The sequence below is a fragment of the Nematostella vectensis genome, chromosome 3 (genome assembly GCF_932526225.1).
Source record: "Nematostella vectensis chromosome 3, jaNemVect1.1, whole genome shotgun sequence".
NCBI lineage: Eukaryota > Metazoa > Cnidaria > Anthozoa > Actiniaria > Edwardsiidae > Nematostella > Nematostella vectensis.
In genome coordinates this window covers 5069280-5095383 of record NC_064036.1, presented here as the reverse complement: position 1 = coordinate 5095383, position 26104 = coordinate 5069280, and the positions used below count along the sequence as shown (strand labels likewise).

Sequence of the window (26104 nt, the reverse complement as noted above, 5' to 3'; positions counted from 1 at the left end):
CTTGGAATCTCGGTTTTTGTTAATTAAAGGAAGGGCAGGGGTAAACAAAGACGGATCTTGATTAAGTGATTTATTTATACGGCTGAATCGTGCCCAACTGGTGGCAATTCTTCATGACAACTGTGCATTGTTACACGTGAACGTGCAGATATGAAAGTATAACGTGAATTTTTTGTATCTTCCCGATATTGCTTTTACATTTTAAAGTGTTATTATCACATTCTAACAGCGTATTTAGATAATATTCTACATTACTTGCCTAATTCCTTGGCTAAGGAGACCCGAGACCCGAGGTTGACTAGAGCAATGTAGCATCACGTATAACCATAAATCCTCGATAGGCGAATGTTCATTCTATGCACAAAACAACACAAATACAATAATTATAATGAACTGAATTTCAAGAAAATATAATAGGGGCGTGGCCAGGATTAACTTATGGATTTAACAGATTGATATTTATACGAAGGTGTTAAAAATAGGTGGTGACCTAGGAGGGCGTGTCCATCTCTTCAAATTACCCTTTACCATTTTTAAAGTATATTTTAGAGGTTGTTCACTTCCGTTATATGGAGGCTTCACCTTACGAAGACATATCACAAATAGCCGACTCTGGCGATCATATTGGGCGTCCTGTGACCATAGATAAACCATAAGGAATGGGAAGATTGTTTCCTCTGACGATCGTTACAACTCTTAACACAGGAAGCCCAAACAGAACGCGTCATACGAATACAGTACGTAAAGACTCATAACATACCTGTCATTGTGATAATGTAATACGTATAAAGTACGTAAAGACTCATAACATACCTGTCATTGTGATAATGTCATACGTATACAGTACGTAAAGACTTATAACATACCTGTCATTGTGATGTCATACGAATACAGTACGTAAAGACGTACTCATAACATACCTGTCATCGTGACGAGGTCATACGTATACAGTACGTAAAGGCGTACTCATAACATACCCGTCATCGTGAAAATGTCATACGTATACAGTACGTAAAGACGTACTCATAACATACCTGTCATTGCGACAATCAAGGACTGCCCAGCTGTGATGAGACATCCATTCCCACCAAATACCAGTTTGATGGTTCCATTTTCCTGAAATTGAACCAAACAAATAGTTTAAAGGTGGAACAGTAATAATATATTAACTCTCAGACAGCATTTACATAGAGATCGAACCATTTAGCCTTCGCGTTCATATATAATCGTTCAAGCTCACGCTCATGGACGCTATTGATAGTTATGACCTTGTGGTGTCACAGTAACCTATTAAAACACCACACAAAGCTAATAAATATTAGACTTTTCCAGAGGAACGCCGATTATGACAAACCGCTTAAAAGGCAAAGGTCCATAACTCATGTAATAAATTAAATGTTTATGTATATCGCTTATTACAAAGCATGTCAATGCAGATTGTACCACAGGCAAGCCAGGCTGACCTGACCTGGACTCGAGCCCGCAAAAAGCGCAGAAAGATCTAAAGTCACGGCACGCTACTAAACAATTCACGATTTATATAGGGGGGCCCCCATATAGGGATGTAGGACAAGGCTTACTTGGATCGGTGTGGCGGGAACGTAGTCAGCGGATTGCCCGCTAAGCCGCGCTGAGGCGTTCTTGGCATTCGAGGCGAGACGCAACTCTGCGAGCTTTAGATCGCCATACTTGATGACAAGCTGGGAAGAAATAGTTAAATTTCGTGTTGTAAGTGGACTGAGCTTGTTTCTCCTGTGTTTCCGTTCTTTTGGATTGCAGTTAGTAGACACCTACTAACTATGTTTCGATGTGTTTCCAGTCTTTTGGATTGCAGTTAGTAGACACCTACTATGTTTCGATGAAACACAAATTGAGGTCTCATAAACGCTTCACTGACAATGTGAAGGACAAGTTAAAGAACCTGTGTGTTATTCGTAAGAGTACGGAATAGATTTCGGTACCACGGCCTAGCTACCTCTCTCTGAACCCATAAGACGAACGTTCCTCAATTGAGAACCGCTATTATTATCAAAAAGCTTCCTTTTGAAACCACAATGCTAATCGATGTTTGAAATTTCGGATCAATGTGATGTCGCAATTTGTCGTGCGGTGTCGTGGTATACCGTCAAATCCCATGACAGGTAAAGCAAATAGCGCAAATAGCCCCGACCTTGCTGGCGAAAACAGCAAATAACGCTCTCCTAGCTCTCCTAGCTCTCCTAGCATTGTTTTCACACACTGCTGGAAGGTGCTACGAAGCAGGTCGCAAACATTTTCCTGGAAAATACTGGTCGATGTTGGCGCTGTTTGTGGGGGGGGGGGGGGGGATTTATAGTTCGTCCTTAAATGTCGTGATGCTACGTTTAATATATAGTTGAATTGTTAGTCCAGCTTTCTGGGTTCATACAAGATGTGCTTTTGCATGTTGTGGTATCTTGATGAGCATTTTCTTTGGCTACAAATACTTCAAGCAGTTGCAAGGAATCAGAGCAGAAATGTCTCTTACCTCGACTGTGCCCGAGGTCATCCCATCGTTGCCTTTCTGTACGTACTGACCCCAACACGAGCCGAGGATGAAAAACCCACGAAAGTCTGTCTGACTCAAGCGAGGAGCAAAGCTCAAGTTGACGAGACCCTCAGATGTAAAATTCCAGTCCTGAAGGGAAAAGCACAAGGTTATCATTGAAGTTCCGGTAAACTTGGCAAGTGAACAATCAGAAATTATCGAAACAATAGCACTGGTTATTCTACCAACCCGAATGCAACTTTCAAAGGATATTTAACCTAGGGTCCGGATGCAACTTTTCAAGAAAATAATACCCGTGCCCGGATGCGACTTTTCAAAGGTATTATACCTGTCCGGATGCGACTTCAAAAAGCAGGAATGATGCCATAGGTCGTGCGTAGTGGTCCCCGCACTCTATCTCATTCCAAGGGCTTCGGCGAGTGCCGTCATACTTATTGCGCGTATCCGTAAGTACTGTAAAAAATCAGAAACAGTACATTTGGAACCCTGAAGAAAAACAAATATCTTAGCGCCTGTCAAATCTAGTCGCCGCGACATAGCGCCTTGAGTGAAGATAGCTAGAGCCTCCTTTACTCAGACCGATGTCGTCCAAGTCCTAAGCAATCTAGTACTCGCGATATAAGGCCTTAAATATGAGCATGTTATCCTTTCAGGCCGATGTCGTTCAAGCCCTGAGAAAACTTGTTGCCGCTACATTGCGCCTTGAGTACAAATAGCAATGAACTAGTTTACCTTTCAGGCCGGTGTCGTTCAAGCCCTGAGAAATCTTGTTGCCGCGAGATTGCGCCCGAGTACAAATAGCAATGAACTAGTTTACCTTTCAGGCCGATGTCGTTCAAGCCCTCGTAGAAGCACAACTCAGCGTACTCATACTCAAGGCCAGTCCATGCTCCCTGAGAAACATCATGGTCACGCGTTAGAAAACAAGTACAAATAAGAGTAAGAGGGGTTTCGATATCAAGGTTGGTTCTCATTAAGGAAGCGCAAGAGCATGCGCACGTGGGAATCGACCAAGCACAAGCGTAACACTAGTAGGAATAGATCTAACACAAGCGCAACACTAGTGGGAATCGATAAAACACAAGGGAACATAAGTTGGAATCGACCACACAAGTAATAGAAGGGAAAATCAGGCAGTTCCATTCTCTTGCGCTAAGCGAGAATCGGGAAAGTACGTGCGTTGCGCTTGCGTCTTTGACGATTTGCAGAGGGACAAGTGATACAAGTTTTAAATTTTTGAGCTGGTCCAAAAATTATTAAAAGCGTAATTTTTTTCAGGTGGTCCCTCACTCCCAATTGGAGCTTTGGAATACTATTTTTACTCTACTTTAAAAAAAGCCCCCCTTATGCCCAATGAGCATTTTTAAGGACCAACCTTCCGCCCGGCCCAGTTGAATCTCAAATAATGAATGGTCCCTTAAATATATATTTTGATGACTGTTGGAAAGTCATTGAAGCGATCATAACTAAAATATTTGTTGTAGCTGTCTGTAATGAAGTTTATGCTAACCTCGCTGTGATAGAGGAGAGGAGATTTTGGCAAATCATTCGGATAGACGCATATGCGAAGGCCAGCATCACGCTCGTCAAAGAACTGGCGGGGAGCTTGTGTTGCTATAAGAAATGAAATGTAACATCCATAAGAAACTACGACAAACGAAGACTATGTTCATCATGGTGCAGGGCAAGGGTGACTCGGCAACAGAGGGGGAAGTTGCTCGAATAATGATGAAGGTTATTAGGACGACTGCAGCTATCACGGTAATGTTTAAGTGGTAGTAACGATGACGAAAACGATAATGATGAAAACGATTGTGTTTTTTTTTTTCTGGTGCGTTGGGGCAGATCAAGGGTAACTTGGCAAAAGAAAGGGTAGTTGCTCGAATGATGGTGCATTTATCAGGACGACTGCAGCTATCATGATAATGTTTAATTGGTAGTGGTAACGATGCTGAAAAATGATGATGATATAAACGATTGTACATTTTTTCAAGTGCGTAGAAGAGGTAGGCACAGTAAGGCACGCGTATCCCTTGGTCGCAAAAAACCTGCCCCCCCCCCCCCCCCCTCTCCCTCAAGCGTTGTCCAGGCCTTACAACACTCACCCGGTACAAAGCGCTCCACGTGATTCTTCAGGAAGATATTTTGTAGCGTTGACTGGATGTTCTTCTGGCTCAAGATGTAGCCAAGGCCAAGCGCATGCGCCCACCACTGACCAACAAGACAGTCGACCCAAGTTGCTGAGAGAATGACACGATACATCATAAGCCAATCAATCAATTAAAGTAGACCAATTACGTAGCATGTTAATATCTTCAAGCATTTTTGAGTCACACAAAGCACGCATTTCTATTGGCTTATTCAACTTTTCCTCAAAGTCAATAAAACATCAAGTATTCATTCGTAAGGCTTGTTTTTTTTTTCAAATACATCGGTGTATTTTCAATGTGAAAATAAAACAGGAGAGGTTGATCGACATTCATCAAGGATACAAATGGCACTTATCATCACAAACCTTTAAAAATCCACTTACCATCACCAACTACATTAACGGGGTGCTCGGAGTCGACTTCCTGAAATGTAAAAAGCGGGTTAAATTATCCATACTAAACAAGCTGTAATAATTTAGCTGGGTTTCCATTTTTTGAAAAAAAAAGTTGAAAGAATCTTCTTATTCAAGACAAACTCCTTATTTTTGGGATAAGATGCTTTTAAATGTTTGTCTTTTTTTGCAAATTTGGGTGCTTGAACGAAATATTGTTGTGTAATAACAAATACAAACATCATTCAATTGAGGACAGTTGGGCATAACTATTGGTGCACAGTTATTCGTAAAACAAATCATCTTAAAACCCCGTGCATACAGCGCTAACATCACCCTGCTGAAAGAATACTTCACCACATCTTCATAACAAGTGTTATCTGTTTCTACCGGCAATCTGAAGCTATTTGCACAAGACTTTTATCTACAGCTTTATCAAGCGAAGTCGAGGTAATGTCCTTACCTGGATGTACCAGCTTCCATTAAAAAGCGTCTTGTCGATTTTGGCGCTGCCCAGTTCGAACCGCTGGTGGTACGTGGCCGCTAGTTCCTATGGTAAAATCGCGATATATCAGCTTGTGAAACTATAAGACTACAAAGAAAAAGATTAAAATAAGATTTAATTAATAAATACCGGCTCGTTCTGAATCTTGGCCATTTTCTCTGCCGCCCTGAAAAAAATTATTATGATAGCGTTGGTGGGTGGCATTGAAAATTTAAAACAAGTTAGAAAAACTCATTTATCAAAGCGGGTTAAAATTTGCAAAAAATGCATCGAGCTGTCCTTTAACATTTTTCGGACTGTAGAAATCAACTTTTCTGCATTTTTTTTATATTCTTCGACCCCTCGCCAACAATTTCCAACAGCTAACTCGCTAGCTAACATTGCCCGGCCTGAAATGGTTTCCAATCACGCCGCCACCTTAAAAAGCAGCAAACGATATTTCGTTCGTTTGAAAGCCAGAAAGCGATTTAGCAATTAAAAATAACATTAGAGGAGTGTGATATTAAAAATCGCAGCAATAAAGAGATTCCCTTCTTATGCGGGTTCAGAACATCCCTCGCACCGTCATCCCAGTGTACCTGAACCAGAATATTTCCAAATAATGAGAGCCGGCTAGCTGGCAAGAGTTTATCGTTGAAACTATGGTGTTTCCAAATAAATATATGACTAAAGGTTCGAAAGCGCTGTCCTAACATCATCATGAATTGAAATCACATTGATATGACCAAGTGTACTGTTTGTTTACCTTAACCCGGCGAGGTAGTAACCACTGATGTACACATTAACGCCGTAAAGAGTGCAATCATAAGTGTTGGGCTGAGGACCGGGGATAACGCCTGTACACGGAACCAATACACATACATGAACGAAAAGGGTGAAATCGTAAGTGTTGGGTGGAGGACCGAGAAAAACACCTGTACTAGGAAAACAAGACCTAGACGTTAACGCCGTAAAGAGTGCAATCATAAGAAATATATATTTTTTTTTAAATATTGGAAGGGGTGGACGTGCCCTCAGTTCCCCCACGTCACGTCAGCTCCCTCACGTTAACAGTTATAAACAAATACGTGGTCGTAAGATGAAAAAAAATCAATTTCAATAAACCTGTGCCGTTGTCGAGATCAGTCATCCATCGTTTCATGATCCTCTTCACCTGAGGCCACATTTTGTTGAACCAAGTCTTTGGCGCCCCTTGCCGAACCTACAGACGAAAAAGGGAAATACATCTATTTAAAAAAAATGAGTACGGCACGGCAAATGTTAGTTATGTGACCAAAATATGCTTTGGGTATTTATTATTAAGAAGATAAATAAGCTCCAGTGATGCCAGAGCCATAAACTGATAGCATTGAATTGGCTTCTTGCACTCAGAAGAAATATAAGAGAGACCAATGGGACGTTTTGGTCTTTGAGCTCCGATTCGACAATCAACATTTACTGTCTTTGAAACAGGCGTATACAAATACATCGAAAGGCTGATCGAGGGAAAATACAGGGGAAAGACTTAGATAGAGTTTGGGAGAAGTTCATTTATCATACGGGCCGAAGCTAATCTATGAACCCAACGAAATACCTGCGATACCGGCGATGGAATTCTTAAAATTCTTCGCTGATTATGTTTTGGGCGGTTTCGTAAGTGCAATTATTTGAAAGGATTATGCGTTTCCAGTAAAATAGACACTTATATTCGAGAAAGTTTATTTTCGGAATTTTGCGGTTCATAGTTTAATAGGAATGTGTTCATTGATGTGTTTACCTCTCGGTACGTCTTCAGAACTGTCCCGACATCCCCGTCTACACAGATCATGGTGGAGGCGGGGTCTTCTGTGTAGTTTTCCCAGAATGTCCAGACTCGGCGCAAGGTCAGGGGTACAGTGGTGCGGCTAGATGGAATGTAGAAAGTCAGCCTTCAAGGAAGGGGTGTTTGTGTGCAGTGCTAGCGGAACATGGAGTGGCTAGTGGGAACATAGAATGTCAGCCTTCTCAGCCGAGAAACACAGAGGTAGAGCTAGATTAGACGTGACGAAAAATGCCTGCCTTTGAGAAAGGGGTGTGTGCAGTGTCGGTGGATCAGTGGAGCGGCCTAGATAGAACGTAGAATGCCAGACTTGAAAGAAAAGGTGCTAGTGTGCGTGCGTGGGTACGGTTGTACGACAATGGCGAAAGGAAGAATGTCAGACATAGAATACTAGGCTTTACACTGCTTTTGTTGGCAACACAAAGTAAATAGTCTGTCAAACTATTGTACAACCGAGGAGACAAAAAACCTTAAGCATGTTTATAGACTCCCGTATTGCTTCAATACAAAGTTTGTCTTCACATATATTTTAAGAGATTTGTAAAGAAGAACTTTGAGAACACGACAAATTGACACTTTTTGTTTTGTATTTTACCTCGGGATGACAGCTGTGGGAGTTATCTGCAGCAACAAGTCTACGTTCCTCATGGTTCGTTCCAAATCGGGGAAGCACCTTTAATACAATGAGGATTACTAAAACGATGATTTTGATCAAGACAACTATGATCACGGGGATAACGAAGATCGCACGAGTAAACGCTAACAATGATGAACTAGGAGAATTTTACGTGTACATTGTCATGTTTAAAGCCGCATTGTCACCAGTTTACTTCCGGAGGTCCGGAGGTCCGACCTCCGTTAAAAGACAAAAGAATCTATTAGAATTCGAGATATTTAACATGCCATCCGCTCTAAATTATCAATCACATCCTCGAAGAAACTTGCAATATACGCACTGCTTTCAATATTTTGAAATATTTTTCGCGTTTTCCGTTTTTTTAAAATCATCGGAGATTGTAACGTAATCGACCGGAAGTAAACTGGTGAGAATGCGTGGCTCATGGTCTTACTTTGCAAGCGCCATCTCGTAGTTCCAAACGTGAGTGCAGTTCAATGGGCAACAACCTGATAGAATGGGATAAGTGTTACTGGAAATGTCAATCAACGTTGTTTATCCAATGTGTAATACCTGTGTACATGTCGCGTGTGACACTGTGTAATAATAAAAAGATCACCTTGGATTCTATTGTTTTCTGAGAAAAGCTTACTAACGAACTAAATTTCCCGCAAAAAAGAGACTTCAACTAATTATCACTCAGTTACGGGAAACGTTGATCACTAAATTCCCCTCTTGCCATGGTATAACTGATAAGATCATGCTGCATTTCTAAGACGGTAATATGTGTTCTATTCTCTGTGAATCATTGGCATGTGCAAGACGTGTATTATATGTGTTGCATGTGTAACATTGGCATTATTTGTAAGACGTGTATCATTATCTTACATGTGTGAAAGGTGTATCATTGGTCCGATAAATATCGTTGTTATCCTATTTGATCATATGTTCCAGTATATAATGGGTACTGATGTGTATGTGTTAACCTGTAGCATTTGCCTCATGTGTAAAAGGTGTACCATCGGTCCGATGAATATTGTAATTATTATAAGTGATCATATGTTCCATGTATATAATGGGCACTGATGTGCCTCATGTGTGAAAGGCGTATCATGGGTCCCATGAATATTGTAATTATCATGTGTAATCATATGTTCCAGTATATAATGGGTACTGATGTGTATGTGCTAACCTGTAGCATTTGCCTCATGTGTAAAAGGTGTACCATGTGTCCTATGTGTATCATTATTATCATGTGTGATAATATGCTCCATATATAAAATGGATACTGATTTGTGGACTTGTTAATCTGTAGCATTTGCCTCAAGTGTAAAAGGCGTATCATGGGTCCGATGTGTATCATTTGCATCATGTGTTATCATATGTTCCATGTATAATACGTAAAACGTATAACGTAAGTATGATGCGTTTTGTTTTAATCTCACCTTCCTTGGGACTGCAACCTGTAACAAAACCAAACATATACTTAATTAATTCTGATGGAAATTTGTTCATTTATACTTGCATCAAAGAAGCAGCATAAGAAATGGCAAGATCACAAAGTAGCGTCATAAGACGATAATGAAATGAGAATGGAAAGATTCCCCGTCCAGAGGTAACTGGAGAATGATTTTTAAGAAGCATTATCAAAAACATGATCACCATATAATTAATTACACAGTGTATTATTTGATTTTCGTATGTTTAGGGTGCTATATAATGTACCTTCAAAACCGTAGAAATTCCCATCGGCATGCCACATGCAATTTGGCGATCTGAAATGTATGGTATTTGATTACATCCAATGGCAGTCCGCGAATAGATTTATTATTAGCCATAATCCTTGAGTGCCATGACTCATGTGATTGTTTATCACTTCGTTTTGAACACGACTCGCGATTATTGTATTTGTTTCCACTAGTACCCACCAATTACCCACCCACCGGGCCACACCGCCACCGAGACATGGCCTTTGCTCCCCCGCTCGCTGTGGCCTTGCTATTTACGGCATACAATAAAAGAATTATAAGACTGACTCGTGTGTTCCTTGTTTGAATGAAATAGGATTTTATTTACTTATGATGATTTGCATATCATAGGCTTCAGAAAGGAAAGTATCTTTTATGCGAAGAGAGCGTCTTGGCCCCATTATAATAAGTAAAGCTTACTCACTTTAAAACCGAGACTCGACCTGCCGCACTGTCTACCAGTTGCCATGGCAATGACGTGTCAAACATGGAGTCCCTGAAAGCTCTGGTCTTGGTCTGCAAATCTTTTAAATTCGAGGTAGAATAGAACAGTACCTAAAAAAAAACAAATTTGTTTATTTCATTCTCCCTTTCATTTAGAACGTTATATCGGTGTTCTAACCTCACAGCTATTTCTTTTTCCTAGAACACTTTATTGTACTCCTTCCTGACATGACGGAAAAACATGACTTAACGCTTCAAATAAGCTCATTTCAGATCTAAAAGGCGGAAAATTTCTCTAACTACTTAGTGAGTAATAGCAAACAAAATATCAAATGCGGCTTTTTTTAAATTAATGCGACTTTTTGTAAAGTGTCATTGAAATTTGGGCTTTTCGTCCCTGAGGTCATACAAAGCGCAAAGATGATCAAGAAAAAAAAGCAAAAATCTGGGTATGTGCATTTCGGCCTCACGTTATTTGTGTTTCAAAAATCAGTCCGGAATACAAGGAACCGATCGCCATTGTAAGAAATTGTGTCTTCTTTTTCTATCTCGAATTGCGAATTTTCCAGGTTTTTCCGTCATGTCCTCCTTCCCTTATATGTGTAGTTTGACTGGAAATGATTACCTCTTCGATATTCTTCCAATATTCCGAATATTTTGTACCGATGTAATAAGCGCTATTTGGGTCGTTTATTCCAAAGCCGCTCTGGCTCCAGTTAACGTATCTGTGGAAAAAAACCCATACAATTGTAAACTGGAGTCTCCAACACTTGGAATAACATCACTTTTATGTTCTTTTAAGGGGTTATGACGTGTTGCGTTTTAAACAGAAAAACCTGGAATATTTTGAAGATTGGCAAAAATTTAATAATAAAGACAGACCATCTTCTGTCTGGTTCCTGGCACGGACAGAAGAATCGACGTGTCAGGTATTTAAGCTTTGTCCATAAATAAAATGTGGAAACAGGGCTTATCATATGTTCCTCCATATTTGACTCATGCGGCGTTTACACCTATTTCAACAGTTCAATAAGGTTGTACTAAAGAATCTCTGTATCGTGTCCAGCTTGGGCTCATGGGTAAAAGGTAAACGGCTAAAGCTGGTCTTTAAAAGCCTAAAAATGTTCATATACCAATAAAAACAATAAGCTTTCTTAACCTGGAATATTTCAAACGCTTATTTGTTTATTTATGTGATACCCCTAAAGCACTGCGGGGTACAACACGTATGAATCCTTCGAATGACCTCTTATTTGAAATAGGTATGTAAGCCAACAAGTAAATCCATTTTGAGTACCCCACCCCGCTACTAGCAAACATAGGTTGAAAAAAATATGTGATTAGAGGAACAGAACATCAAGCTTAGGAATCTGGTAAAGTTAACAAAAAATCCAAAAATCCGAGAAAAACTGGATCTATTGATCCCCCACCCACCCCCTATCCATTATTATTTTTCGTAATGAACATCACAGCTTTCCCGTGCGCTCACAGCAGGCTCTTTTAGACAATAATTAGAAAACAAAAGACACATATTGATTGATATGATGACGATGACAGTAACAAACGGGACCTCTCGTCCTTTTCTCTGTGGGAGTTTCTCGCACATTTCATTGCAATTAGCCGGAATGCTCCGCAACCATTGACAAAGTGGCGCGTAAATGAAGACCATTTTTTCTTCAAGCTGGCCTCTAAGTTAACCCAACCTGTACAAAAACCTTGAAATGCTTACCTGTGCGGGAAATGCCAGGCAAGAAGGAATGTGAACGTCTGTTCAACAAAAACATGGAATAAGATACTTATCAAAACATGATCGGTTATAGCGCGACCAGTAATACCGTGAACACCTGAAGTATGTATGGAATGTTTGATCCGACCAATCACTCGCGAGATATTCAAACGGCCAATTAGAAACATGTCTCAAGAGGTTCTCGCGTCTGATTCGTCAGAAGATAAATAAATATTCAACACATACTTAGGTGCTCACGGTTTTGCTGGTTGCGCTGTAAAAACACATAAAGCAATTTCGATGTAGTAATTAAAAAACTTACCTCAGTTGCGTTCGCCGCGATATTCCTTGTACTACACATTGCACCATTCCACGTTTTGCCCTCCTGGAATATTAAAAAGGAACATCCAATTAAGGCACCAGTGAAACGACTGAGCTACATGGGCTATTACTTACTGGAGAAAGCTGTGGGGCGACACTTCCGTCAAACTGAAGTTTCTGAAAGTTACTCCATAGATCCTTGACCGACTGGTACTGTAGCACACGGTCGATCTGTTTGTCCCTGTCATTAGGTACAACTAGCAAACCAAGGAAATGAAATTTAGAAGGTCGGGGATAATGGGAGATGTACATGTCCTACATGCATTTACCCTTTCTATAAAATACATACAGTACATTACAAATCAATGTAAAGCAATCCATCAAACTATCAATGTACTATGTAAAGTATCTATTTAATCCTTAGCCACATGCAGTTAATGGCTATACTAAATAATGCAGTTAATGGCTATACTAAATAAAATACTGAACCGAAACCTTACCAGCAATCGCCACATGCCCGTTTTCATTCAGCTTTGAGTCTCCAAGCTTTGGCTTGAACATACCAATACCCTCAAAAAAGCCACTACAAAGCAATGTAGGGGATTAAAATCTGACGTCTGATGTAAGCATTTGGACGGATTTGCCTAAATCTCAGACAAAGTTGAAAAATTGGGACTTACGCAAAGATGACGCCGAGAGCGTAACCAAAAATGCTTTTATGCTTAGTGCGCAATTCAAATTCTATTCTAGATTCAATAAATTTAAAAAGTTGATACAAGCTTGGAACCTTGTTGCGATCATAACGAACAATGATAGCCTGGTTTACAGCGCACACTTCCCATAGATTTTCACCTCTAACTATCAGTATTTTCAATTGTAGTCTGCAGTTGCTGTCGCCGTTTCAATAGCGTAATGTTCCAGCTACCTTTTGCTGAGGGTGTAGTTTAAGTTTGATCCAAACCCAGGGTTAGATATCCAGGAACCCGTGGGACCTGTAATGAAAGAAATATCTGATGATTTTATAAACTTAACAGTTGATCGTATAGATTACGAAACAATTTTGCTCTACGTTTGACAAAGTTATAAAAAAAATTAACCAATTCACGGTCCTAGCAGGAGTTGAGGCACTAGGGGCACGATTTTCAAAAATCATAAGAAAATGACCAGTAGGGGCGTGGCTGTGCCCCCCCAATGTCTTCTTAATGTTTCCGTATCGTGCCCCCCCAGCCCTTCGTTGTTAAACTTAACGAGAGAATCACGAGATCTTAGGGGTACTTCATGATGGATAAGGTTCCATGTTTTCAGCAAGAGAACGTCTCCTACAAAAGAGTGACATAGCACATACCATCAAGACCTATGTCAGACAGGCCATCCCAGCCAGCGATATTCTGCAGCGAGCCCAACAGCGAAACCTAAGGAGACAAAAAATTCGTGGTCAAGATATAAATAAAATCATGTGACACAGAAGGCGCTCCCAAGTCTCTCTGAATCCACGAGCGTTATAACCAATGTATTCTAGATAATACTACATAGAGATTACATTGGAAGTAGAAAGTATACATAATTTGGTCACTAACAACAACAAGAACAACAACGCTGGTCCGGTTTTTGCAAACCTGCCATATTCTATCGGATGCTATAGAGCATTTCCAGAAAAGGGCACTTCGTATTATCATTCCCGGAGTCAGCTATGATGACGCTCTTGCCACGTTAACTCTTAACAAGTTGTCGTTGCGCAGGGAAACAAACTGCCAGAAATTTGTTTCAAACATCAAGAAAAATAATCCGCTATACCAACTCATCATGTCGAGTTAAAGTAGACCATAATTTTGCTCTTAGATCTAATGGAACAAGCTTTTGTAAAGTGTACAGTACAAATCGTTGTTCAGAATTTGTGACCGTTAAATTTTCAAATTATCTTCATTAGCGCTGTAATCAGTAATTCAGCTTAATGCTGCAATTGATTTAAATAAACTTAACTATCATATCTATATCTATACCTATACCTATACCTATACCTATACCTATACCTATACCTATACCTATACCTATACCTATACCTATACCTATACCTATACCTATACCTATACCTATACCTATACCTATACCTATACCTATACCTATACCTATACCTATACCTATACCTATACCTATACCTATACCTATACCTATACCTATACCTATACCTATACCTATACCTATACCTATACCTATACCTATACCTATACCTATACCTATACCTATACCTATACCTATACCTATACCTATACCTATACCTATACCTATACCTATACCTATACCTATACCTATACCTATACCTATACCTATACCTATACCTATACCTATACCTATACCTATACCTATACCTATACCTATACCTATACCTATACCTATACCTATACCTATACCTATACCTATACCTATACCTATACCTATACCTATACCTATACCTATACCTATACCTATACCTATACCTATACCTATACCTATACCTATACCTATACCTATACCTATACCTATACCTATACCTATACCTATACCTATACCTATACCTATACCTATACCTATACCTATACCTATACCTATACCTATACCTATACCTATACCTATACCTATACCTATACCTATACCTATACCTATACCTATACCTATACCTATACCTATACCTATACCTATACCTATACCTATACCTATACCTATACCTATACCTATACCTATACCTATACCTATACCTATACCTATACCTATACCTATACCTATACCTATACCTATACCTATACCTATACCTATACCTATACCTATACCTATACCTATACCTATACCTATACCTATACCTATACCTATACCTATACCTATACCTATACCTATACCTATACCTATACCTATACCTATACCTATACCTATACCTATACCTATACCTATACCTATACCTATACCTATACCTATACCTATACCTATACCTATACCTATACCTATACCTATACCTATACCTATACCTATACCTATACCTATACCTATACCTATACCTATACCTATACCTATACCTATACCTATACCTATACCTATACCTATACCTATACCTATACCTATACCTATACCTATACCTATACCTATACCTATACCTATACCTATACCTATACCTATACCTATACCTACCCTACCCTACCCTACCCTACCCTACCCTACCCTACCCTACCCTACCCTACCCTACCCTACCCTACCCTACCCTACCCTACCCTACCCTACCCTACCCTACCCTATCTATCTATCTATCTATCTATCTATCTATCTATCTATCTATCTATCTATCTATCTATCTAACAACAACAACAACAACGACAACTATTACTAACAAAATAATAATAACAACGACAATAACAATAATAAAGTTTTGTCATTTCTATTGCAATTACAAACTGAATTATAGAAAAGGCACAATACGAGACATTTACAAGGCTATTATTAGGTTAGGCTATTCGGCTATTTATTATTAACAAGGCTAGTATTGCACTGTAAGAAATTTACAAAAACGATCCATCCATGTCGACAATGGCCGATGATTGCTGCCTGACCTTAGTAGAAACAATCAAAATCTGAGCTGATAAAAATAACAGCTTTATATTTGTATTCAGCTTATTGAAACACAAGACAATTCAAGATGCGGTTAATAATGACAATGGTGGCATAACTTGAAAAAAACAAAATCACTGGCAAAATTATTATTTACAGTATTTAATTTAATGCTGTTTTTAGAGCTACGTATTTCCTTGAACCTACACAATGTTGCTATCAAACGTCACGCCTTTTGGCTGAGCATCAACGGATGAGACTATTCTAGAACTAATAACCTTAACTCTTACTTATTCCAACACTAGAACTTTCAATAATTTTTTATTTACAAAAATACAAATGTCTAAATCATATTTCAAGAGTACGTTTTTACGCAATGTCTCCATAACTAACATGTCATCAGCAGGTTCCTTTCGCTAACAACATCTTATCACAGTGCCATAGCAGTCCTCGAAAAATTGGGGAACAAAAAGGGAAACAATACAGAAACATTAAGAAAATATTGGGGGCATAGCATGGCCCTTCCTGGTTATTTCATTATAATTTTTGATAATATTTGGGGGTACGTGCCCCCAGTGCCCCACCCCCTGCTACGGCCCTGTATCAGCGTGTTACATCACAGTGTTCCTTAGACTAAGAACATCACATATTTCTTTTGCTGAGAACAACTCGGCGTGTAACTTTCGCAAAGATTACCTCATCTTCGAACGTCACATTAACATTACCAAGGATTAACTTATCGGCGTATTCGTTTTTCAAAGAACGATCCCATCAGTGTGGTCCTTTCGCTAAGATTATATCATAGGCGTGACATTTTCGGTAAGAACATCCTATCAGCGTTTGCCTTTCACGAAGAACAAACACATCAGCGTCCTCCTCTCGCTAACAATATCTCATCAGCGTGTTCCTTTAACGAATAAAATTTAATTGGTGTTTTTCTTAAAAGTGTCTTTCTTTCGCTAAGAACATTTCCTCAGTGTGTTCTTTTCGCTAAGATGTCATCATTGCATTCATTGTTCCTAAAAGAATCTCATACATAATGCAAGTCCTTCGAACATTTCATCACAGTCCCGTCTGAGCTTGACGACGCATCAGCGCATGTATTGTCTAACCCTTTTGTCGTCAAGGCCTCTATCCTTCGGCGACAGGGTCGACACCTGATCAGCTTCAAATACTCATCACGGAAGGTGGGATTCATGAGCACATAAATCACGGGGTTCACCGTACTGCTGATTAGAGTCAGGTAGCTATAAAGTAAGTATAACCACCGAGGCATAATCCACCTCCCGCTTATCGTATCCACTACATCTATGACCAACACAGGTGTCCAGCAGCAGATAAACACAAACACGATCAAAAACAGGGTCTTGGTGATCTTGATCTCGGCGGCGGTGACTGAGCTGGCTTGAGAAACAGGGTCTTGGTGATCTTGAGCTCGGCGGCGGTGACTGAGCTGGCTTGAGAAACGCGAGCAGTGTGGCGCGGCACCGTGAGGTAGTAGTAACAAATGGCCGAGGTAGGTATCCCTATGTACGAGAGCATGTACGAAAAGCCGTGAAGGCGCCGCTGCCGATCTTCAAGTAGCAGAAGCCTTTGGCGGGCTGGAACACGAAGTGATTACCGCTTGCGAGGTACGGCACGGGTGCGAGAAACGCGAAGAGCCACGTTAATATTATTATACAAAGTTATCTTTTCTCGCAGAAGTAGAGTATGTAATTGAGTGGTTTGACAACGCGGTAGTACCGGTTTACTGCCGTGCAACCCAAAGTCATGATCGATGCGGCAGCTATAACTACCGCGATAAAGCCTTGGTATTGGCACACTGACTTAGGAAATGGCCATTCCCGGCTAGCTAGAGTTGTTGTACCAACAGGAATGACGTTAAACAGAGCAAAGCAAAAGTCGGACAGCGCTAATGAGACGATAAACATGTTGGTTGATGTCCAGAGATCGCGATTACGGTAGCCGATAAGTAGGGTGACAAAGTTGCCTATAAAACATAGAGTACTCAATGCCCCCCATGTTCCAGCTACAACAACTTCGGTTGTGAAAATCTTCGGCCATTCGGCCATGGCGGTGGCATTCAATTTTGCGGATAGAATGCGTGTATCGTCTCAACAATTCTAAAGTCGTGTATGGAAGTGAATGTCCTGTTTCGACAAGTATTTGCAAATCAGGAAATGACAATTAAATCAAGGACTATGTAAATGTTATTGCGCGCGACAGTGCTGTCAAAAATAGCATTTTTTCTTAGCAAAGAAGTTGCTACTAGTATCGCGATAACAAAACTCCATCGGCTAAATTGTGAAAATTATTGTGCTACTTACTGATTAAATTAAGTAGAGAAAATTGTTTTTAGACGGTTATTCCGAGATTTCATCACATAGTTTGATTTCCAATACCGAATAAAAACAAGTAGCCATACAAAGGTATGGCTATACATTTAACGATGATTGTTTAAAGAATTATTTTTAAATACTCCAAATAAACCATTGAAATTGTACACAAAATAAAGGACACAATATCGTCATCACAAAAAACGGATTTAAACCCTACATTTCGCGGCAAAAATCGATAAATACAGAATTTCAATAAACGGCGTTTTTTAACATTTGTATAATCATCGTAGAACATAGTGAACTGACCCGCGTCACGAAAGTCAGATGAAAACAATACCTCCTTTAACAAAAATGTCCTAATTTTTATACGAATGCTTAGAAGAAATAATGTCTGTTTATGTGTATGGTTTTTTTTCTGACTTGATGCGAATTTTTCGATTTATATTGTTTTAGTTTTTCGTGCTTGCCGGAGGTCGTGGGAATAGTTCCGTATCACCCTGCGCCCATAATGTGTTTTTGGTTTGACTGCAGATATAAAGCCGCAAAAAGGATTGATTTGATTACCCCGTTCTCAATTAATCATTTAATCCCAGTAATGTTAATTCTAAACTGTTATTTTTTTTTTATGTTGGCTTTTTATTTCAGTCATTCGGCTTCAGTTTGAAGACAACCTCCTTGATATTATTTAGCGCTCGATAAAATATTATTCTATATTAAAATAATTACTGAAACTGCGATTGATATATCAATATCCTAGGATGATTAAATAAAACGGCCAAGATTAACCATAGTTAAATCATCTGGCTAACGTAAAAAGGGATATGGGATGGTTATTGCAGAACTCTCTAAAAGAACGACAACAACGCATTGGCGGCTGTAGCATAAACGGCTTTTTGTTGAGCTCTCGTGCACGAAATTTATCAAAATAAATCACCCAATTCTGGGCTCACCTTATCTTTTACATTTTTGCCCTTTGTCTATTTTGCCGTTTCAGTATTTGTGTGGGTTGTGGCATTTATTTTTGAAAGATTCTATCAGATCGTTTTGTTTCTTGCAATATGGATTTGTTAGCGACACGCGAGCGAAAGCCCATTGACGATTGTTGGTTTGTTAACCTGTTAAATCATTTTTATAGATCAATTATAAGCAAAAAGGAAGGGATGTGATATGTTATTCAGTAAATATGTTTTTATTGATTCTCAAATAAAAAAAACTCGTACCAGACAACATTATTTTTGGGTGATACGGAACTATGCCCGCTGCTACGGAACTACTCCCACTATGTCCAAACAGAAAATACCATATAAATCAGTAAAATTTGAAAATGTGTAGTCTTTTCTGTGCATATTATATGCATAAGTAAATTTGTAGTCGTCTTAGAAAAAATCATGAGCATTGGGCCCTCCGCAAAAAAGATAGAGCAATTTTAATATGAAGTGATACGGAACTGGTAATCGTTCTGTACGCGCACAATTTCCATTCAGTAATCTCTATATAGGTTTTTCATTTTTTGATTGGTAATAGGATATTAATCGAGTTCAATGATAGGTTCCTCCACACAATGTATTGACGACTAAGGTCGTCGTGGCTATTAGAGCGCGCCTTTTATACCGCAGAAAGAAAAAAACTCTATGCGTTCGTTCTAAAAGTGTTCTTATCTGTGTATCGCGTACTCACAGAAGGCCAATCCTTCTGGAAGCGAAAACATATGGGAGATACTGAAGATAGAAAATTTTTCGAAGGGACTCCTATACCCGCACTTCTTACAGTACATTTCTCTCTAGAATCTATCATAGTAAATGTTTTCCAGCTATATACAAGCTTACTGACCTGTGCATCTGACGAAGTTATGTTGGTGACACTGAAGTTAAACATGATAACCGGAATGCCACTGTTCTTCGAGTCCAGAGGAATGCATGGACTAAATGCTTCAAGGTGAACTTGAACAGGAACTTCATCACTCAAATAGCTCACTAAACAGATGTTAACAGACAAACACTATCATTAGCTTGTAGAAGTGCAGGAATGGCTAAATATCCATTATAGAGAGGGTTTAATTATTTTATGCAAGGAAACCCAACAAGAATTATGGCAAGGGTATATTTGGTGACCACTGCTCTTTGTAGTCCTTGATGGAATGGAACAGCTTTACCTTGCCATGCCTCTGGTACTCAAAAGGGAAGCAACAAGGAGATGTAATGAGGATGTGGGGTTGTAATGAGGAAGTGGGGTTGATTTCCTGGAAATGCCCCATAGGCGCTTGTTTGGTCAGTGAGGCATTGTTTGGCCTCGGGCACTGAAAAAAGTTGCAATAAGGATGGTAGAGAAGCACAAAGGATGGTCTGATGGTAGCTAGAGTTGATTTGCTGACCTTGTTCCTTTAGGCCCTTGATAGATTTGAAAACTTTATTTTCTTGGCCAGTCCTCTGATACTCCAATAAAGTCTTACCTTCAGCAATGGGATACTTTGCTCCAACAGTAATGGTTTTCACTCCAGGTATCGTTTTAAGAAGATCCTTAGAGGCCTCAGGAACAACTACAACGTACAGGGATGAAAACCTTTATTATCAATGAAATTTGGAAAAATCTGATTGTATAAAACTCTTTCTTTATAAGTATGATTTGTACTACCATAGCCATCAAAATTTCAAAAAAACTTAGAAACTAAGGGTGTGTAAAACAGTTTTCATTAACAACATATTTAATGGTCTGGAGAGCAATGAAGTAATCTTGTTGGCTCACTAACCCAAAACTGTAAAGAAAAAGAAGTGTGCATGGCACTGTAACACACAAAAAAGATAAGCATAAGCAATTACATTCTACCAGGGAGTTGAACTTCTTGATTCTACTGACAGCCACAACAATAAAGTTTAGAAGGTGGCAAAACAAAGTTGAAAACAGTTATGTGTACAAGGGGTCTGTGACTTGTCTGGGTCTAAGAATGTCCCCTATAGCTTTTAGCCCATTACAGATTTACAGTTGCTACACTGGCCCTCGTTGTCCCAAAATGGGGTCGACCTTAGTGATCCCAAATGTTGCCAAATGTTGCAATAAAATTTTGAGCTTTTATGTATCCTTTGAAAGAGGTTTGCTTGTGTCTTCTGTACCTACCATGATCACTGATGTAGGCTGCAGGTTTAAACCCAGTTTGGTCATACCATGTGTTGGACTGGAGAGCCACAGCTTTGACAGAATTTGTTTGCTCCACACTGAGATCAAATCAAAAGTGAAATAAAAAAAATACAGTATTTTACAACAAAAGTTACACAATAAACACCTTATATTTCTGTAACACTATTTCAAGTAGTTGTTAAAATAAGGAGTAGGAGAAAAAGTTTAGTGTTTGAAAAGAATCTTTAATCTTGATTTTGTCACTCTGAGGTGTAAAACAATGTGACATGTCCAATGTGGTTTCTGAGGATAATTTATATTTTTTTAAGACAAGCATGCCATAGTAAAGCTGAAAAGCACCTCCACCACTTCCTTCTTTTCTATTCAGGGTTGGTGTCCTTACCGAATAGCAAAGAATGAGTTAGGTACATGAGCAGTGTGATTGACAGCTCCACTAATCTGCCATTGCCGCAAGCCCCCATCTCCAGCCAAAGCCACTGAGCCACCACCTACAGTAAAGGAAACAATCATAATCAAATAAGGGCAAGTAGAAGAGTAATAGGGTAAATAAACCTACAATAAAGTAGACTACAGTAGACTAAAGTTGACTTTATTTTAAGGCTAGGTGCTTGCAGCAGTATGTAATGGTATGTCATGTCATACTGCACCTGCAATCTTGGATTGTACACATTGTCACAAAGTCTTGATAAAGGCTGGCTATAAAATTTTATTTTCTGAATAGTAATAAACTATAAAGAACAGAAAAACTTAACTTACCTAAAGCACCTAAAGGCAAGGCCACAGCCCTCAAGGCCTCGTTGCTGTACATAAAGTCTTGAAGCGTAGCATTCACCCTTAAGATAATAATCAATCAAACAACAATGAGAAAACTGCAAGCTCTATAAAAAAAAAAAAACTCTAGAACCTCCAACCACTGTATAAATCTCCTCAAACTGACATGGATCATTTGGATCAAGCCTTCATTATTTAAATAAAGACATGTACATAATTGGCCTACCAATCTTGTTTTTGCTTTCCCTGCTAGCAGAGGCCTGTTTTCTCTGTATTTCGCTGTGCTTGCATTCGGGAGGAAAAGAGACCTCTGCCATGGGTCGAAACTGTTTTCGTTGCGCATGTGTGTGCATTTCTAAGCGACCGCGCTTGACATGCCAAAACCTGTACCATCGCGCGAAAGCTGTCAATATGCTTTGCATGGGTTTAGTCGCAAATTATGAATCAAACTCCGGTTAGTTCTCCTCTTCGAAAAAAGAAAACAACTGTTCAATATCAATCACCTAAAACGTCACTAAAAAGATTGAACAGAAAAGACAAGTTTTGTCTTGTTTGTGGGATAAATTTCAAGACATCTGGGCAGGCGAGTTTCTTCAATGTAAATATCGCCCAGTTTGACTCGAAGAAAATGTTACAAAAATTTTTGGTAAACTTAGATCAGCTAATTCCAGAAGAATATGCAAAACCTGTAAACGGAAGATTGACTCGTTAGTCAAAAGAGAGAAAATTCTGAATGAAGATAAGGCATTGAATGGCTTCTCTTTTAATTCGCCGCGTGATATTTCTACAGAGGACGCCGTTTCGAATGCGGGCTATTATCCCGCAGCGGATATATGCTTCACGCATGCGCTAGTCATTGTGGGCTCAAATAGTGGCCAGTAATTAATAAACGGAGCATGCGCTCTTGATCTCCCGTCCACAATCGTGGACGGCAGTTTGATCAAACGAACTTGCGACCCATGGCAGAGGTATCTTTTCCTCGTGAACTCAAGCAAAGCGAAATACAGAGAAAAGAGGCCTCTGCTAGCAGGGAAGTTTTTGTTCTCTTGTAATTAAAACCACAAATTATAAAACTATCACTCACTTACACTTTTTGTGGTACAGCGCCATCATTTTCAGGAGTTGCAGGAATAGGTCGAGTGAAACCGGTGCAAGGCTACAGAGAACACAGAAAGAACATTATGTTACCAAGCAATACTGTACTATACATAACATTTTGTGGGGAAATCAGCACTGAGACATCCCCCACCACTCTCTGCATCCTACCACCACTTTATAGAATCGCACATTTAAATTTTACAGAATCGCACATGTATTTTACAGATTGCACATTTACTACGGGCTGAACCTGTATGGCACAGATTATGTTTGTGCTGTATGTGAATCACTATATACAGATTACACATTTGTAGGTGACTCCTTTTACACATTGCACGTTTTTATGTCATATCGCTATACAGATTGCACATTTACTATGGGCTGAACCTGTATGGCACAGATTCATGTCGAATCACTATACAGATTACAGGTTTTTATGTGCTGAATCTGTATGGCACAGATTCATGTCTATGCTGTATGTGAATCACTATACAGATTACAGGTTTTTATGTGCTGAATCTGTATGGCACTGATTCTTGTTTGACAAAATGAAATTGCATTTTGAAAAGACAGATTCTTATACATCAACTTGCAAACAAAAACTATAATAAAACAGTTACTGAAATCTTTTTTAATGATGATTAAAAGATCAAACAATGATCATACACTGTACTTGCATCAACCTTGGCCATTTTGAACACGTCGCAAAACCTCATCAAATCCACTTACTTTGCTACAGCATGATTTGCTAGTCCCACATGTCTTTTTAGGCTTGGTAGAAACAATTGGAAATACATTGATCTGGAGTGTTGCATCAGAGCTGCTGCACCCATGTTCTACCGCCTCTTGCCATTCATTATCTGTTCTTCCCTGGAATACACAATGTCTTTATTTGAACAAAAAGAAACTGAAATAATAATAAAAATAGATAAAGAAAACTATCATTAGTTTATGGAAGGTATGAATGGCTAAAAATAATATCCATTATAGAGAGGGTTATTAATTCTTTTATGCCAGGAAGGAAACCCAACACGAATGATGGCAAGGGTTTATTTGAAAACTTTTATAAGAAAACTATAGTACACTTACAAATATGATATCCCCTTCATCGTCGCAATACTGGAATGCCCATTCTTTGTCCTGCTCCTCCCATGAAAAGTCAACCTCTTGCTTTATTTGTTGCACTATATCCTGCCAACTGCAAAAAAAAAAAAAACACTTTAACCTATTATTTTATGTGTGAGGCACCCTATCATCACCAATACAAAGTTTTAAGAAAGTTTTAAAAAAAGTTAGCTTATTAGTAAGCAAGAATCACAATCTACATTGACACATTCTTCATAATTAGAATGATTCATACTCTTATGTCATACTCATGTTATTCAGATAGGGCAGTTCTCACATCTTCATTGTTTTCAGTGATGGACCATTTTAGGTCATGTCTTAGAGGGGTTGTGCATTTTCCTGATTGTTTGATTTTTTTATGTGGAGCAGCTTTGTTGAATTTAATTTTGCTGATTCACTGATTCATTGGCATTCTTAGTGAGTACTTATTTCAGTTTTTTTCTCCCTTGCTTTTTGAGCCTGCTCGTCCTTTTGGGGGGATTTTTGAATCCCCCCTTTCCTAAAGTATCTAACGGTCCATCACTATGGTTTACTTCAGAAAACAGGGAGTAAAAAGCCTCTGGTACTCAGGCTTAGAGAGGATGGACGTATGTAAGGGGAGGGGAGGAAAGCATGCAGCAAGTAGTAGAGATGATGGCTAGGGCTATGGCGGATATCGAAATTGGAGCAATCAAGACCTAAGTACTTATTCTAAAAAAATTACAGGTCTTGAAAAATTCATGACATTCTGTATATGCATTTTTCAGACCATAGTAACGCGGAATTCCTCAACTGCTCAAACGTTAGAAATACCGCTTATCCCTAGTGCACACCAGCGATATATCGACATAACGACATGGGTGCACACACTCTTATCTTCGACATAACGACATAAGAGAAAAAACATGTTTTTTTCTTTTATGTCATTACGCCATGTCGTTATGTCGGGCTAAACATAGTGCGCGCGCCGATGTCGTTATGTTGTTATGTTGCTAGTGTGCACTAGGCATTATTCTGAATAAATACACATCACAAAGCATGTGAACTTTATTCTAGGATATAAGAAAATTATAGGACAATTACAGGAGGTGATCAATCGTGAAAATCTTCGAGCTGCTGTAGTTACTGGGATTGACTGGAGACTGACTGAGAGGTTGGAAAGCCTGTGATCCGGAGTGAATTTCAACAACTCGTCAGAGCGAGAATCAAAATGGTCTGACAAATTTGACAACACAACAAAAACTTTTACCTTCGACTCTCGCGCCGATCGAAGTCAAAAGAGACGCACTTTTCAACAGTAGAGCCGTCGTTAGGAGAGTTCATACACACAGTGATCTGGAGACTACATGCGAAAGCCATATTTTCAAAATAAAAGTTTCATTGACAGACCCTCTGCAGTGCAAAAATGCGCTCTCCTTGGTCATGTGAGTTGAAATACAAAAGAAGGGAATAGAAAAGTGGCGAGAAGCTGGTGACTAAGCACAGGGAACCCAAAATAGAAAGAAGGGGTCATAATCCGATCGTGCGGTGTTATATCGCTATAATAGAGAAAGAAGCGCAGATTTTAGAGCCATTTTCGACATGGTTTTATGTCGAATAGTATAGTTAAGAAGCCGAACTTTCGCTGTTTCCAATGCAATTCTAGCTGATGTTTTCCCATTTAACACTTCGCCCCCCTCCCCTTCAAAATACTTTATTGAAAAGTTTCCCTGAACTGATGTTTGAGCTGATAGTCCAGGCCTTTTACACAGGGGGAGAGGGTGCACAGGGGAGCGTACCACCCCTCCCTTTTGGCTTCCAAAAGTGGGTCATTTCTTTTCAAATTCTATGCTTTTTCCATATGATTCCTATAACACTGCGCTC

At 39.3% G+C, this 26104-nt stretch overlaps 1 protein-coding gene across 1 annotated transcript; it reads right to left on the bottom strand.

The window, feature by feature from the left end:
- Positions 1-55: 55 nt before the first annotated feature.
- LOC5512611 lies at positions 56-25686 on the bottom strand. Its single transcript, XM_032381976.2, has 35 exons — positions 25491-25686; positions 24227-24335; positions 23867-24007; positions 23128-23195; positions 22025-22101; positions 21651-21756; positions 21248-21345; positions 20586-20672; positions 19967-20109; positions 13573-13639; positions 13153-13219; positions 12728-12810; positions 12363-12484; positions 12229-12291; positions 11910-11947; positions 10806-10905; positions 10161-10291; positions 9714-9763; positions 9434-9451; positions 8443-8497; positions 7968-8045; positions 7331-7457; positions 6679-6775; positions 6320-6410; positions 5704-5740; positions 5533-5619; positions 5061-5100; positions 4633-4767; positions 4038-4141; positions 3345-3420; positions 2856-2980; positions 2507-2656; positions 1581-1700; positions 1035-1116; positions 56-354 (listed from the first exon to the last, which is right to left on the bottom strand). The coding sequence occupies exons 1-35, from the start codon at positions 25598-25600 to the stop codon at positions 350-352; spliced, it is 3087 nt and encodes a 1028-aa protein (XP_032237867.2). The 5' UTR covers positions 25601-25686; the 3' UTR covers positions 56-349.
- Positions 25687-26104: the final 418 nt, after the last annotated feature.

Coding starts and splice junctions, on each gene's coding strand:
- LOC5512611 (XM_032381976.2), bottom strand. CDS start 25,600: ATGGCTTTCGCATGTAGTCTCCAGATCACTGTGTGTATGAACTCTCCT. Junction 12,811..13,152: donor AACTACACCCTCAGCAAAAG/GTAGCTGGAACA, acceptor ATTGCTTTGTAG/TGGCTTTTTTGAGGGTATTG. Junction 5,620..5,703: donor CCAAGATTCAGAACGAGCCG/GTATTTATTAAT, acceptor ATTTTACCATAG/GAACTAGCGGCCACGTACCA.